At 39.4% G+C, this 16,584-nt stretch overlaps 2 protein-coding genes across 9 annotated transcripts in view; one reads left to right on the top strand and one right to left on the bottom strand.

Moving 5' to 3' along the window:
- PALS1 (protein associated with LIN7 1, MAGUK p55 family member) overlaps positions 1–6,010 on the top strand; it is a 62,181-nt gene extending 56,171 nt beyond the window's left edge. For 6 of the 7 annotated variants that reach the window (XM_074824438.1, XM_074824432.1, XM_074824436.1 and 3 more), the window contains 2 exons: positions 12–122; positions 2,234–5,399. In XM_074824438.1, coding sequence (XP_074680539.1) covers positions 12–122; positions 2,234–2,410 — 288 coding nt within the window. In that variant the 3' untranslated portion in view covers positions 2,411–5,399. The other variant, XR_012623277.1, reaches the window with a different exon arrangement.
- Positions 6,011–6,199: 189 nt separating this feature from the next.
- ATP6V1D (ATPase H+ transporting V1 subunit D) lies at positions 6,200–16,420 on the bottom strand. 2 transcript variants are annotated; one of them, XM_074824440.1, is made up of 10 exons: positions 16,271–16,366; positions 14,185–15,829; positions 13,406–13,523; positions 12,155–12,234; positions 10,934–11,001; positions 10,197–10,241; positions 9,634–9,737; positions 9,142–9,208; positions 7,619–7,697; positions 6,200–6,982 (listed from the first exon to the last, which is right to left on the bottom strand). In XM_074824440.1, the coding sequence occupies exons 3-10, from the start codon at positions 13,508–13,510 to the stop codon at positions 6,841–6,843; spliced, it is 690 nt and encodes a 229-aa protein (XP_074680541.1). In that variant the 5' UTR covers positions 13,511–13,523; positions 14,185–15,829; positions 16,271–16,366; the 3' UTR covers positions 6,200–6,840. The 2 variants fall into 2 exon arrangements, with proteins under 2 accessions (XP_074680541.1, XP_074680540.1); XM_074824439.1 differs by lacking the exon at positions 14,185–15,829 and having other exon boundaries at positions 16,271–16,420.
- Between the last annotated feature and the right edge of the window lie 164 nt (positions 16,421–16,584).

Here is a 16,584-nt window from a genome sequence, read left to right as displayed (position 1 = left end):
TGTTTCTGCAGTCACTGAAGACACTACGTAATTCTGACTTGAAGCCATATATTATATTTGTTGCACCACCTTCACAAGAGAGGTTACGTGCTTTGTTGGCCAAAGAAGGGAAAAACCCAAAGGTAATGCATCTAACACTTCTGAAACCATGCTGCTTTTTACTTATGGGTGCTTTTGGTGAATAAATCTGAGTACTCTTTCTTTGGATTTGGGAGATGATAATGGTACTGACGATATATGGGAAGCAGTGTAGTTGAGATCTGTGTGCTCCAGGTTAGTAGGCAGACCATACTAAGGGAAGGGCTCAGGAGGGCTTTGCCTCATGCAGTGAGAAGAGTATGAGGCAAGGGAATCCACTGCTAATTCAGTAATTCTGAGGCACAGTGTATCAGTTGGGGTCCCTGCACTTGGGTACAAAAATATGACCCTTTATTTCAAAACTGTGGAAAACCCAACTGTGTCTTCAAGTAAACCTGAGAATAATTCTAGGGAGCAAATGATTATTTTTTCCTTTTGAGAACTTATCTGCCCTTGAAAAAGCATTTACTTGAAAATGTACTCCAAAACTCTTCAGATAAAGTTATTTTAGTGCTTGATCCTATAGAAACACTTTTCAACCAGAGTCATGTCAAGATCTCAGATTACCCAGTTCAGATCATTTAGTTAATGAGTAGTTCTGAAGATTGGAACTGAAACCTATAGATTAAACCAGGATGTCTGAATGCTCAGAAAAGGTCCTTATTAGCTTATGAGGTACAAGGTGTTTATTGCTAGGGTAATGAAACATGTTCATCTTCAGCTTTTTAACTGAGATGTACCCTACAGTGGTGAGTGGGAGCACTTTTCCACCGTAGTATCTTCATAGTACTAATTGAACATCATGCAGTTCAGACTGAGGGAGAGCAGTCTTCCCAGTATAACTCAGGGACTCCTGCTATGGCTGTTGGTCAGGAATGGTATCTCACTGTGTTCTGCGGCTGTGGTGTTTTGCTCTCCTTGTTTGATGCAAGGGTGGTGTATTGCCTGGATGCAGGATCTAAAGTCCATTAAAGTCCAGGTCTTAAAACAGACATATTTTTCTTTTTTTTCTTCCTGAGTCAAATATAATCATGTCTTTAAACGGGCATGTTTCCTTCTTCATTGTTACACAATAAATGAAACTTTATATAAATACTTCATCTTATGTATGTCCTGGGTTTTTTTATTGCAGTACTCAAGGAATCTATTTGCAATAAAAATTAATACACTGTTAAACTATGTCTGTTTTCTGATTAATTGTATTAGAGTTGTATTTCTTTCAGTTGAGTAAATGCTACTGTGTTAAACCCCTTCCCTGATAAAGGGTATTTCTTGCATGTATGCCTGTATGTGACTTTGATTTTCTTATGTGTATATAAAGCCTAGAAAAAAAAATAATCTGAAGGCCTGAAGTCCCTTCTGAAAATACCCTCTTTAGAAAATTATCTCAAAAATTATACCTGAATATTCCTTTACATAATACAAAAATAAGCTGAAGAGAAAAACAAACACACTTTTAGAATCCAAGTTTAATAAAATTCTGAAGTAAAACGAACTGTTTCTACTTCTCCCTTTACATCATTTATCTACATCTGCAATATTCTTGCTTTTGACATATTCCCTTCCAGCTCCCAAATAGGGTTTTCCATTTTTCTCCAATGTCATTTACCTGATGCTGTGGTGATTCAATCAGCTTAAATGTATAGTACTCACTGTGGTTCTCATTGCTGTTTATTGAAATATTTTCACCAATGGTAGCTGTTGCCTTTGGCTGTTTGGTGTTTGTGGTGCTACATCTTCAGAGGAACGTTGTCTTATTTTACACCATTCAAACTTATTCTCACGCTATCTGCCATCTCCAGTCTTTTTCAGAAGGATAATGGGCTTAGCAATCTAACTTATTTTTCAGAAACATGATTTAAAAGCCTCAGTAAGAACGTTATAAAATGAGCAGTGCTAGATCTTCTTTGTTTACTTCAGTCTAGGACAGTTATTTACTGTTTTCCACTTATGGCCAGTCAGAAAGGATTGTCTTGAGTGCCCTTAGCTTTCAAACATATATCATGGTTCAATGTTATTGTGAACTTTTCAACAGCTGATAGCAATACCATGACAGTTTGTGTAAAAGACTTTTCTGAGTCATTACCCTTCCCTATTTTGTTGTTTGGGGGGAGAGGCTTACACAGGTACACTAATTCTCTGGTTTTGATTGCAGCCAGAAGAGTTGAGAGAAATCATAGAGAAGACAAGGGAGATGGAGCAGAACAATGGCCACTACTTTGATACAGCAATTGTGAATTCTGATCTTGATAAGGCGTATCAAGAGTTACTTCGGTTAATAAACAAACTTGACACAGAACCCCAGTGGGTACCCTCTACCTGGCTACGATGAGAGAGCAATTCCAAGGCACAAATGGACTTCAGTCTAGTAATCTTTCCGAGGAGATCGTGTGTAGGTCTGCCCAATTTTAGTATAAATGCGTGTGAGCTCTAGACCTCAGTGGCTGCATCCTTTGCCGGTGAAATTGCATATTATTGAAAAAAAACACTAATCAGCTTGTGAGCCAATTTAACTGATCTAAAGATTGTTCGGGTTTTCTTTCTCTGTGGTCTAGAAATGGAGACTTTTTCAGTACTAAATTCTAGTTTTAGATGGGATTTTTTCTAGCAACTACTTTTATACATAAATCCACCTTTTTTACTTAGAATCACCCTTATTAAATCAAAAGATTTGAAGTATATGTGTGTGTGTATATACAGTCCATGCTGTCACATAGTTATAAATATGAATGTTATTTAACACTTAACTTAATGACTTTGTGGGACGTGATGGTAGTTCAGGAGCATAACTCTACAGATCACTGGGCAGAGAAATAATCTACACGTGAAAAACATTAATATTGATGAGAAATCTCTCCTGTTCAAAAAATACACAGAATGAAGATGCTGCTCTGGTCTGGAGCTGCCCTGTGAGGCTTGAGTTAATATTTTAATTCTCAAACATTCCACTTCCTAATAGCACTGTAATTGGAAAATGTGTATAATGTAAATATTTCAATCCTTGTGTCTTTTTAGTCAGACTTTTTAAATCAGATTTGACTGCACATTAATTTTAGATCCAATCAAAGATGAATATTATATTGATCTTTTAGATGTGATATTTTTATGGAATTTTCTTTAAAACATATTGACTGATTGGAGCTGCGGTTTTCCACAGATCTGTAGAGATATTTAGAAAGGCAGAGGTTATATTTTTGTGAAAAATATATAGTTATAAGACATGCTGCTTAAAAGTCAACTTAAGTTCTCATGTTTTATAACAGAATACTGACTAAAATAGACTCATGTGCTGAACATTGGAAGATAGTGGGGTTCTTTAATCTCTGCAAATGGTGCATCTTGTGGCTGTTGGTCTAACGGATAACTAACTGGAATTAAAATAGCTGAATGTAGCTACTGTGTTTTAAATTAGTATTGTAATTCACTAGCCATTTGGACAATGCATTGTCCTGCATTTGCTCAGTACTGCAGTGAAAGTATGTGTAAAACACTGGTAACTGACTGAGAAGTCACAAGAAAGGGGAATATTTGTAATGATTGAAACAAAAAACTTGAAACAGGTGAACAGAAGGCAAGGTCTGTCTTTATCCTAGTGTGTTCTGCAAAGCAGATGGGAACATCTCTGCATCCTCAAATGACTCTGAGCTGTGAAGGTTTAACTACTAAGGCTGTGCATCTGCAGTAGGGCTGCTCTGTCGCTGAAGCCAACTGAACAGTAGTGTCTTGGCTGTTTTGGGTTTGGGTAGCACAAAGAACCTTGACTGTGAATATGTCTTAATTTTAGCCGTAGTGTTTCTTTGTTCCTACAGGTAAAACACTGGAGTTACATCGTTGTGTAGTTCACTCCTGTCTAATGTTGAAGGATGAAAAAGTAGATTTTTTTTTTTTTCCATTCTCTCTTGCATATATTCTTTCTTCCAATGTTAATGGAACAAATTGACACCCATAGTTAGAGAGCTGAAAGTATACAGCAGATGTAAAGAAATCGTCAGATAACTATCCTGGTTACTGAACTAACATTCAGTACATTTTTGTATTGAAAAATGGAAGTATAGAGTGCATTCCTGTCTTGTTAGAAAGCAAAATTATTTGCTGGTTTAATTAGTATTTGGGGCTGAAAAGCAATTAAGCAATTGGTGGGGATAAGTAATGACCCTTCAGAAAGAAAAGGTGTTGGAAATTTTAGTATCTTTAGTTCAATTCAGTGTTAGAAATAGTAATGTGCTAGCTGTTGGCCTAAGGGCTGGATAATTCAAAACAGTGGCTTTTTGCCTCACATTGCAGGCACGTTCTCGGTTTAATCCATAGTTTATGACAACTACAATGTTCAGGTATATTGGATAGTCAGTGTTTCATAGATGACAAAATATGGTATTGAGTCTACCCTTTTTTAAGAAAGATGATTGTAGATATATTAGGCTTCTTGGTATTGACTGTTTCAGGGCTGGACAAGAAGGTGGAAAGCAGTTAAGTTGTATCAGTTAATGGTCACTGAGCTCAGCTACATAGGTACTGTCCAAATTCTTGCAGTCACAATCAGCTCATGATGGTTGCTGAACCCCCGTAGGCATTCAGTGTTCCTAGGCAGTGTCAGTCACAGTAAATCATGCCGTTAATGTCTTTGACTAATGTCTGTCTCCCTGGTTTTTCTGAAATGGTGTAGAGAAGCTGTTTTTCTACAAATAAGCTTCTGAATGTAGACTTAAAGAATGTTGCTTGAAGTTCAGCTCTACTCTCGTAATTCCCGAGGCACACAGTACTTGCTGACATGCGTGCCGAGGTGCTATGGTAGTTTATAACCAATGTTAGCTTTGTCTCCTGCTGAAAGGAAAGGCTTGAACAGCACTGAGAAGTGTACCTGCCTGTCCTGCTGCTGCCAGCTCGGACCTGGAACTACTTGTGTAAGAAACTATTCTGCCTTCTTTAATGAAGAATGTATGTTAATTCCCTTGAGAGTAAAAGAGAACATGCAAACTTCACTGGTGAAACTCTTCAACCTTAACACAGGCTTTGTAGTGAGCTGTATCAGACTGAAATGAGGGAATCTGCATTTTTACCAGTCCAGATTTAATTAAAAAATGTATGTTAGCTGAATTGCATAAAATAATTTTTGAATGTAATTATATGTGACTTTTTAAAATATAAGATGGGGGGTTTAATGCCTTAAATAATTAAGGTAACTTTACTGAGACCTGTGGTTAGCCCCACATTGTACTTTTTTACATGTATCTGCACTCTGTATTTTGAGACATCATGAACTGCACACTAATGTAAAAATGTAAAATATTTCTAGATTTAAAATAAATCACTGTACAATTTCACTTCTTGTAGTGGATCTTGGGAGTCTTCTTTCTGCCATTTTGCTGAATGTGTGAAAGATGCTGTGACCCATCAGTGCCCTAGAGGAGGTTCTCTGTTCCTTCTGACACCGCACATCCGGCGGGAGAGGTAACAATGTGTTCTCGGACCTACAGTTTCTCTCCTTCAAGCTGGACCTGTATCTTACAACAGAGTATGGACTTATTATTCAGCTGTGCTGCCTTCAGCTTCAAAAGAGACAAGAAATGGCCTTGTGTTTCATACATTTATAAAATGACTTTTTAAAGATGTTCATTGAATTTTTTCCCTTGCACTTAGCCTGTACTTGCATTTAAGTGCTGGATCACGTTTAAAACAAGAGGTTTACCTTGAAGAGACTCACGGTACTAGAGACAGTGTACTAGTATTACTGCGATGGCACGATTGCAAACCAGCGCCTTTAGGAAAACAGCCCTTCAAACTGAGCAGCGTTCAGTAACAGCCAGCTTCTCCTGCTCATCAGCCCCTCTCATGGACTCCCCTCGTCAGCTGAGGACATGGACAACCACAGACTACCCTGCCTTCAACCCTGCTTTGCCTGCCAGCTGCCTGGTTGCAATGAAGATTGGGAGCAACATGTGACAGGATAGTTGAGAAGAGTTTTGATGTATCTGTGGCAGGAGGGAGCCGCTCCTTGGTTACTGTGCCCAGTGCGGATTCTAAGTTGGGGGTAGGAGATGAAGTGAAGGTTTTATTTTGCAGTCAGCATGGCAAGCTTTTATGACCACCATCTTCTAGCAACTTGAGCCAGACACCAGACATCTAACATTTAAAATTTTTACTTATTTCTAGCACAGACAGTACACAAGTTGGCAGAACCTCTAATTAAAACCATAGATGTTTAGGCCAATGGTAACAATAATCGTGCAACAAAATAAATCACAGAAGACAGTGGATTTCATCAACAGGTTAGAAAACTAGAATTGCTTTTACTGACATTTGACTTCAGCTGTGCCAATACCTGCTTTAAGCAACTTGAACATTAATAGTTCAGCAGTAAAGAACACTACATGCATCTCCCTCCCTCAATAACATTTTCCTCTGCTTGCACTAGGAAGAGGAGCAATTAAAGAGGCATCTGATTAGGCAAATCCAGAGCCATCCTGCAAAAACCACAGCTATGGAACAGTCATTCCTACCAAGTGAAGAAACAGGCTGAACAGGCAATAAAAGGCTTTCCTGATAGTAAAGCACCTGACTCATCTCTCCTTTTTCTCCTATGCTGCAAGTCAAGTTCCCAGATTTCTAATCTCCCAGGAGAAATCCACAATCCATTCAACTCGAGACTTTTACACCAACTGAGAAGCCACATAAGTATCATGGAGGCAACATGTCCTGAATTATATTGCGATTGGACATTCTGTATTCTGGGTCACCTGCTCCATGTCCAACAGCTGTGCTGGGTTACTCAAAGAGAAGGTCTTCATCCTTCTCTTCTGCTAAGAGATTGGCTGGTTCATGTTCCCCGCCAGCAGCCCTCCGCAGCTCCCGTTCTTTCTCAGATTTTTCTTTCAATACTTTTTTCTTTTCCTGTATCTTTTTTAACCTGTGAAGAGAAATGTGGTTTATCTGTCAAACAAATATGTTTTCATAAAAGAGGCTAGCAGCAAAGATGCCATACAACTTAGATATGATAAAGCTGCCTGGAGAAGTTCCCCAGGAAATGAAAATCCTGTAACGAATGGCAAAAGGCTTTTGTTGCTAGCTGTGACCATCTGAAAAACTTCATCTCTGCAGATTAACTCCTTTCTTCATCTGAACTACAAATTATATTCTTGTTCTTAAACACTGCATTATAATATTCTCCTTGTCTTTAATGAAGTTTAATTCTCCTTTAATTCATTTCAGGTTTGACATTTTTGCTTCAGGTAGCCCAGAACACTGACCTCTGTCACAGGTGTCCTTAAAGCAGAATACCTCTGTGTACTGTGTCACATCATTCCCTCTGGAAGAATGATAATGACAGCTATGTACAACCTCATGGTAGGGATTCATTTGTAACTTTCAGACAAGTAATTGCAGATCTTCCAAATGCCCAGCTCTGGAAACTCAGTGTGCAGTAAGAATCAGGTCATGTTCAAGTGTTCACAGCCAGATGTGGTGAATAGTTCTCGTAAGTCCCTTCTGAGGAATGGTCTATTTCAGAAGAACAGACCAGTCTAGTATTGTTTTAGATATTTACCTGTAGAATTCCTCTCGTTCTCGTTCATCCAGTTCTGTGATGATATAAGAAAGAGTACGCTCGATCCTGGGAATAATCACTAAAAAATACAAATCAGGAAGTTGTTGGATTGCAGTTATATGAGCCAGGTTATTTAATGCAGTGAACAGATGGTTGTTTGAAGTCAGTCTAGTCATTCTTTTGGCTAGGGGAAATTTCCATCTCTTTCATGGAAGATCCCATTATTTCATTATGCACGAGTACACAAACTTGTTTTCTAAATTAGGACTCTGAACATCACAGAATCTCCCATAGCACTTTCTTTTGAAAGATGCAATAGAATCAGTAAGCACTGATCCCTGATTGTTTGTAAGCTCATTTTTTCCCTGTGGAAGTGGTTAAAAAAAAAATCCTGCAAAAATTCTGCAAGATTCGAATTAAAACCATGTTCTTCCATTACATTCTTTCAGAAACTTCTGTTCAGTATAGCCTTTTTACTCACAGAATTACGCCCTTTGTTTGAAAAAGCCATCACAAAAATAAATATTCAAATATAACACCATCACAAGGGAAGAGTAAAGACATTAAACAAAGATTTAACACCCAACTGGTCAAGCTGTGTGTCAATCACTTTTTGAAAGGAGAAAGCTGTTATCAGCACTACCAAAGTTAATTTGGAAGGCTGCAGAGGAAACGTTTTCTACAATCAAATTTGCAGAGTGATAAGCTGCAGATAAGGCCTGCACGTTCAAAGGAACAGGTCTATGAAAAACAGTACTGAAAAGGATGGTTTAGAATCATGTACTGAAATAAGTTATTGCATACATCCAAAGAAGATTAAATCCAAGCTATCAGCAACTCAGAGAGGAACCAGAAATAATCAAAGCACCCTGAATACTGTAGCAAAAGGAATTACAGCAATATTGTTCATAGGTAGTACTTAAAAAATGGCAAGAAACAAATTTACAAACAAAAACATGAAGGATAAGGAATTCAGATGAAAGAAAAATACCAGAGTATTGACATTGGGACTGTTAGGTTTCCTGTACCACAAGCCTGATTAAGTTACCAAGATTCCTCTCTGGATGCCTACACTCTGATCCCATCCAAAAACAACAAAAAGTCACTGGCTCTTCACCGGACACCACTCTTACAGTTTTAAAAACTACTATGCTAGGTAACACATAGAAACATCCTGTCTTTTGTTTCTTTTCTTTGACCAAGTAAGTCAAAGTCACTAGCAGAGACTCCAGAATGTGTTTGTGAAATCTCTGTTCTATAGGTTCTCAATACAACTTCCTGGCTACTTTCTTGTGCTTGCATTTTCATTTATCACTGTGTACTTCAGCCCGTTCCACTGGGCTTTTAATTTTTGTTCTTACTTGCAGTATGCTTTACTGTAATGCTTTCTGAAGAGTTCTTGAACTGGTTAGAAATTCCACTAACAAGAAATCAGTCAAAAGAAGAGTGGCTTCCATGACCCTGCTCCTCATCTTTCATGGAGACAGAAGAATATTATGCATCCCAAATGGAAAAATACTCACCGTGTTCAATTGCGTTCACACGTCTGTTTGTTATTTTAATGGCTTCATCCAAAGTAATAAAGGATGTCTGATGGAATGGGATTAAATAATTAATACATAACAAGGCAAATTCAGCATTTCCATCAACTCTATACAAAAAAAACCCAAATAGCACTTGAAAGCTAAAGCCAAGTCTGTAATGCAGCTTTACAGACTATATTCTTTATAGGAGCACAATTTTTTCTACCAAAAAGCAGCACACAACACTGCACAACAGCAGTTACAAATAGCAGCTCCCCAAAGAAAGTTTCGTCTTAGCATTGAGGAATAAGGATTTCTCTGAAGCAGTAATATAATGTTTCATGGTTGGAATAGGTTTGCAACTTTAGTCCCAGTGCTGTACAAAGCAGTATAGTACAGCTCAAAGTATTAAGCTGCAATCACTGGGACTACATTACTTTCATTTCAGAACAATTCAAACCAATGATCCCTTCTTTTTTGCCTCCCACCAACCTGTAAGGAGGCCAATTCCACAAGTAGCTCCACAGCTTTGGCGTAGTTCCTCTTCAGCTTAGCCAGCTGTTCCCCACCTCTGGCCAACCCAGTGAGCTCATAGCCTGGGAAAAAAAAAAAAAAAACAACTTGTTGCTATTGCTATTATGGTGTTATCTGACTAGATAAAAATTAGTACTTTACCAACTACAGGGATACAGACAGCTCAGCAAGTGACAAGCTAAAGCCTTTCCCCATTAACAAATTGTCTTTATAGTGGTTGATATTACTACAGATGATTGTGTGCATGTCCACGGTAAGACCTACCAGTCTCAAAACATGGTAATTCAAGACAAGCCTTCTCCTCATCTGAAAAACTCACTGATTCAGGAAATTAAAATCCACTATAGTCCCCAATAATCCCTCCATGTCACAGGAACAGGACAGAGTATCATAGAGGAAGTCGAGTACACCTATACCTATGATGTAAACTGACTTATCAGCAAGACGTGACAAATGTTTTAGTGTTAGCATAGAATAACCGTAAGTACATGCAAGATAAAAAATACTTGTTTTGTACTTACTGTCCCCTCCTTCCTGGTAATGCTCAAAAACTGGCAATGTTACACCTGATGAAAGTGAACAAGAACGTATGTAAGAGACATAAAGGGTTATAGATTTATTAAGTACAACTCACTTTTACCCCATTTACTTCTAATAAATTACGTAAGCTCAGAAGCTTTGTTTCCAAAATCTTCCTATATAGCTTGGAACAATTAGGTCATGCTGGTTCTGACATGTTAATGTGGAACTTCAAACTGATTGAGATCACAGAGCTCTAGACACATGAAAAATTCAGGCAAATACTTTAGTTTAGTCAGTGTTTAGTTTTACTATGTTTCTATATGTTCTATTATGTTTCTGTTGATATTCCCTGTGCCTAAGGAATATTTTAAGCATTCAATCCTGATTTATCTTTCTTGTTTTCTTCATAGGCAATTACTGATAGTTAATTTCCTGAAACATTTAATTTGTGATACTTAATTTCCTGATCTATTTTTCAGTAAAGCCCTATGGAAGTTATGCTTTGTCCAGAGATCTAGAAATTAGACTGCACTTTATGCACTCATTTAATTTTATGAGAGGTAAATAACTAAATATAAAAATTATATGCTGTATGTGAAAAAAACCAGCAAATTACAAGTGTTCCTACTGTTACATGAGTAAGAGAAATAAAGAAGGATACATTCCTGCATATTTCAGAGTCTCCTCCCACAATTCCCTTAAGAATTTAAATACTTGTAGTCTGGAAGACAGTCACCTGCTACATTGTCTTTTTTAGCTCTGATCTTGACTTGAGCTTTGTTCACATTTTGGATCACAGTGGTACTGTAAGGAAGAAAATGTACATCTTAATCAGGAAAGCTGAAGTGGTTCATTAAGTCATTATATACAAGATGAAGTAGTTATCAAATAGCTGTAAAGATTTGGAAATTGTCTTCAGGTCAGTTCTCTATGCAATTCATTGCACAGTCTTCGAAGGTAATGCAGCAGCTTTGAAAGAAACAGGTTTCCACCAATGTTTGGAAATGTAAGAGACACAGAGTCTGTGAAATGTACCTTTAGAAATGTCTTAGACGGAGTACGCAAAGCGAAGCTAAAGACTAGTCAGTCATCTGGCAAATTACTTTCAAATATTTAAATAACATTGAGTCTAATCAACCTGTGATACTTTTTTCTCAGTAAAAGTAAAGGAATTTCAAGGCTTTAATGCAGACCATTTTGTTCAATTGAGTTTGTACGTGTTTGTTCTTTCAGAACGTTTATGAGTTTTTTTACCCAGTAACTCTATCAAATTAACAAACTTAAGCTTGTACAATTCATCCTGAAGAATTCTAAAGTGTCTTAAGGTCTTCCAGGAACAGGTCACTAGAGCCAACTCTTCTACTGAAGTACAGTTTGCTCAGAGGGTGGAATTTGACTACTGTTTATAGCTAAACACTGCCACTGGTTAGGACAGGAAAGAGCACCATATCCGAATGAAAGAGCAAAAAGGCTTTTCTCCAGCAGCACACAGATGGTTACTACTGTGTCTGATCACTTAGTAAAATTACTGTATGACTTACTGGGAGAAAATAACACACATTATATACAGCCCTCAAATTCACAAGAAAGATCAAAATAAATAGTCCCATACTCTGCTATAAATTCTTGTTTCCCTGCATTTTAGATTCCAAGCTCCAAAAAGCAACATCTTCTCAAATCAAGGATTTGTACATAAAGTAAATTCTGTTAGTCTTTCTGCTTTGTTTAGCTTCCAATGGAGTATACATTTTCATCACGCATATTATCTCGCTCCTGCAGTGATGTCTCCCACCTTTACCTAATGGAATTCAGTTCATCCTATCCTACTTTGTCCTTTTTTTTTTTTTCTTTTTAAAGTGCATTTAAGAATTTTACTTTTTTTCCAAAAGAGACATCAACAATTTATCGATCACTCTTTCTCATGGGTAGGACATCCGACAAGATCAGCCCTCCTTACCTGAAATCTCCTGCTGTAAACTTTGCCTCAGCAAGTGAAAAGGCAGCTTCTCTCATCACCTCACCCATCAGCATTTTAGTCTGTTTAAAAACCAAAAAGAGGCAGCAAATACAAGGCACATCATTACTACTTTTCCAGGATAAATAACAGCATAAAGAAAAGAATGAGATTTAAGAGAGTGAGAAAGTCCTGTATGTGTAGCTTACTCTTAAACTGCAAATCGTAGTTCCCAGGTGACTGGCAAAAAAAAGAAACATTTCAGCTGTTTGACTGACCCAGTGTAGAACTCACAGAAACGGCAAAAACACTGTCTGTCTTAATAATCACAAACTTCTCCTACATGGGGGTTAAATCACAACCATAAAATGGCTCAGTAGGAAAACACTCTTACTTCATATTGTACTGAATACTGAGACAGATGAAGTTGTTTTTCAACATATGCGGCTTTGTGAAGCTGCACTCTCCTACTCCCATTTTTTTCCCAATGTTTACACATTTGAAGCCCTTGTAGGTAAAAAACATGCTACTGAGAAGCAAGAGCCTTTGTGTATTAGACAGTCTATAGGAAACAAGATCCAGAGTGCCAATAGCTTGTCTACAGCATGGCAACAAAGCCCTACTGCTAACCATGGACTGCAGCCGTCGCAGCCAAAACAGTACAACTAAAAACCATCTAGTATGGTAGAACAGAACAAGCCCTATTAGGCTCTATGGAGTATCTTCCATTTGTCATTTCATATTGCAAAGGAAGAAGCAGGACTCAGTGTTTCTTCATAAAGGAAGAAGTGCCATCTGGACAAAACTGCTTTCCAGTGTACCTAGGAGTGGTAAACATCATAATGGAAACATCATAGATCTGCAGTATTCTCTCAAGCCAGATAAAGCAACAAAAATGGGGCTACAGAACATGTTAAATCCACTCCTAAAGTATCTGGCAGCATCAGAGCAATTTCCCTGTAATGTAGTAGAGATGATGGGGAACTTCAGACACAAAAGAAAGCAGAGCCTAGGACTGGTTGGAAAGAGGTGAAGAATATTAACTCTTACAAAATTTCTGTATCACTGCAGTCAGAAAAACATAATTCTGCTCATCTGTCCTCAGTAGCCTCATATACAAAAACAGGTTATCCACAAAGTTGTCCTACATTCCAGCCTACTTAATGAAGTTAGCAGAACAGGAATGCACAACTGACAGAACAGACAGATTTCAAATAAAGTGAGTCAAACAAAGGAAAATTCTAATTTACCTACCTCAATAATTTTCTTAAGGATCTGCCTAAATCGGAGTGTCAAAGCATCAGATTTTTTCTTTAAGAGATTACGACCTGTTTGGGCTCCTTTCAAACGAGCCTTCATGATGGTCTGAGCCCTGATAAAGAGAGAGGAATAAATAAAAATGTCCTGCATCATCTGAAAGGATTAGGAAAAAACTTAATGCAAGGTTTTCTGACGTGGACATGACTGAAATCGTGAAGCAATCAAGAAACGTCAGTGCAGTAAAACAGGATGGCCACTTCAGGGTAGAATTTTATATTCCATTTAAAATCAAGGGAATTTATTATATTTATCTCCATCATCACTGAGGATTACAAGGTTATTATCTGCAAAGTCAAAGATCATGGAAAATTGACAAGTCATTTTTCAGTGCTTTCATAATAGGAAATAAAAGAGTTTTCATTCTTCTTGATGACTTAAAAGTACCAGAAATTAACCTAGCTCAAAAGCCCACTGCTAGTGTGACACTGGTATTGCTTTTAAGCTCTTTTACTGCTATGTCATCTTCTCAAAATCAGACAACACAGCAAATTCCTCATGTGATCATAACTGTTGATGCTGTGTTCTGATTTTACAGAGCAGTAAGATACAGCAGTTGTACATTCTGGTTTAAAGAAAGTCAGAAAGTACAGTGATTCCGTATCTTCATATGCTGCACAGGAGATGTACAGGCTATTTAAGACAATCAGTTTAAAAGGGATATTAGTAAGCTAGCTGTAGCATTATATACTCTTTACTTCCAGTAGCACACATACAGGTTTCTTGTACGGCATTAGGAACTGAAGAAGGATCCAAACTTTGCTTCTCTCTCTGCTGTGAAGTATATTTGAAGAATCTTTTTTATTTAAGTTAACTAGAATAGCAGGAGCTATACTACAAAACCCACAAGCTGTGCTGACTTAAGCTACCACTTTGTACATGCAGCCACTACACACAAAGGACAATACTCAAGTCAACTCCATGTGAACAGAAGCCTAATACACTTCCCCTCTGACCTTGGAAGAAGGAAGTATAATTAAGATTCTACCTACACAGTGGACTCCATTACTTTCCACATCTACTGACACGTGATGAGAATAGCTCCATTAATATCGACCAAATACTTAAAACTGAAAAGCGCAAATACTTTCTGAATGTTTATGATAAAAAAACCCCGCAAAGTCAAAGAGTAAAAAGGTAGCTTTACTTTCACAACAGCAGGTCTCTGTCACCACCTTGAACTAACTTGTTCACGCTGTTCACCACCTGCCAAAGACTGGCTGACCTTCTAGTCCAAGCAAGATTTCACAGGCTCTGAGAGTGCATTAAACAAAGTCTTGTTTACTGTCAAGGAGACTGAGCAGCTTCTGTAATTAATGATATTCAGCACAGGAAAGGCTCATACCAGCAAGCCACTTCCTAAAGATAAAAAACCAAACCAAACAAATCCTGTAAAATTCTGTTCTGTCAGTTAACAAAAATAATTGTTGCAGAGGCAGACCATCTTTATCATCCTAATTTACATTCCTATCAAAACATCAGCTACATCGGTCTGTTACCTCATTTTAAATAGGGCTTGTAAATACTAAGCCTTTGTACATCACCACTTTCTTGCCACAATGACATTTAAGCCCACAAAACCAGATACCTCTTAAAAGTGACTGAAGTGCCTCCTCCTTGGACATGTAAACTGAATGAAAAGAGCACTATCGAAGAGCACGGGTGAGACCAGATGACTAAATATATGCAATAATTTATTTCTGAACTAAGTTTCAAAACAGGACCTCTACCAGGTAATGTATTAATCTTTCCATATAAACTGTTATTTCATATGACCTGACCTCAAACATGGGGGAATAACTGGTTTACATTTGAGGTTTTCTGACCAGCAAGGCGCCTTTTTATAAAGACTACCTGCAGGCATCAACCCAATTTTATGCAAGAAGATTTGAAACAGTCTTTCGCCTTAAGGCAAACTCTTTCTGTCCTGGAGGGTTCTGAAGAGACACTGAAGAGCATTATTAAAGCAGCAATTTTATTAGCAGCTCAACTGTTTGTGTTCATTCCAATGTTGGCAGCTTTCTAAGCCTTGTCAGGAGACATCTGATTTCATGACGAATAGTTTGCTGTCAGGATCTGGAAAATTACTTAACTGTCCACTGCACTGTATGCATTTTACTTCCTCCTTTTTTAACACTTTATGGACAACCTCTTGTACAGCAGTACTATTAAAAACTTAAGGGAAGCTATAGTCCGATTTATGCATTTTTTCTTATACATATATTCTACAAATTTTTCTTTTTAAAATAAAGGTTTGCATAATTGCATGATTTTAAATAGCCTCCCCCACTGGAAACTGCTTGCGTCTTGGTACTGGACCCTGCAATGGCCCTCTGATGGCTGACAGAGCTTATTTTGAGCCTGAAACGAGAAATTGAAGAGAAGATGTAACTGCGGCCTCCAACTGTTTATCTACGTGTTTCACACCAAACCCAGAGGCAGACCCTGCCCGGCGGCGCACCGCGCCGGGGCAGCAGCAGCAGACACACACCAACAAAACGACTTCCAGCGCCGGAGCCCAGATGGGAAGAGGAGCCCCGCGAGCTCCCGCCTCGGCGCCGCCGCGGGCAGGGCCCGAGCCCCCGCCGCCCCCACCTCGGTGCTAACCCGCCCCCGCGGCTGGTCTCGGGGCACCCCCGGGCCCGGCCGCCGCACCCAGACCGCTCACCCCGCCGGGGCCGCGCGCGGGGCGGCCCGGGAGCCGCTCGCCCCTCAGGGGGCGCGGCGGGGTCGGGGCGGCGGCCGGCCCGCCGCGCCCCCTCAGCCCGCCCTCACGAGCGGCGCGGCCCGGCGGACACTCACATCCGCGAGGGGAAGATCTCGATGCGGTCCTTGCCCGACATGGTGGCGGCGGGGCCCGCTCTGGCTGTCGCCGCGGTCACCGCCGTCACGTGACACCGCCCCGCGGTCCCCGCCCCCGCGCGAGGCGGCACCCGGCGGAGGGAGCACCCGGATGGCGGCGCAGCCCCTCCCCCCCCTCCGCGAGTTGCTTGTGGTCACGTGTCCCCGGGACGGGAAGGAAGCGCCGTGATTGGCTCCCGGCGCTGTTTGTGCCACCCGGAGGTCTCCGAGTCTGTCCGCCTGCGCTGCTCTCCGCGCCCGCTCTCGGGGGCGCT

This window comes from Strix aluco, chromosome 4 (assembly GCF_031877795.1).
Source record: "Strix aluco isolate bStrAlu1 chromosome 4, bStrAlu1.hap1, whole genome shotgun sequence".
Lineage (NCBI taxonomy): Eukaryota > Metazoa > Chordata > Aves > Strigiformes > Strigidae > Strix > Strix aluco.
The sequence above is the reverse complement of the archived record's forward strand: the minus strand, read 5'-3'. Positions and strand labels throughout refer to the sequence as shown.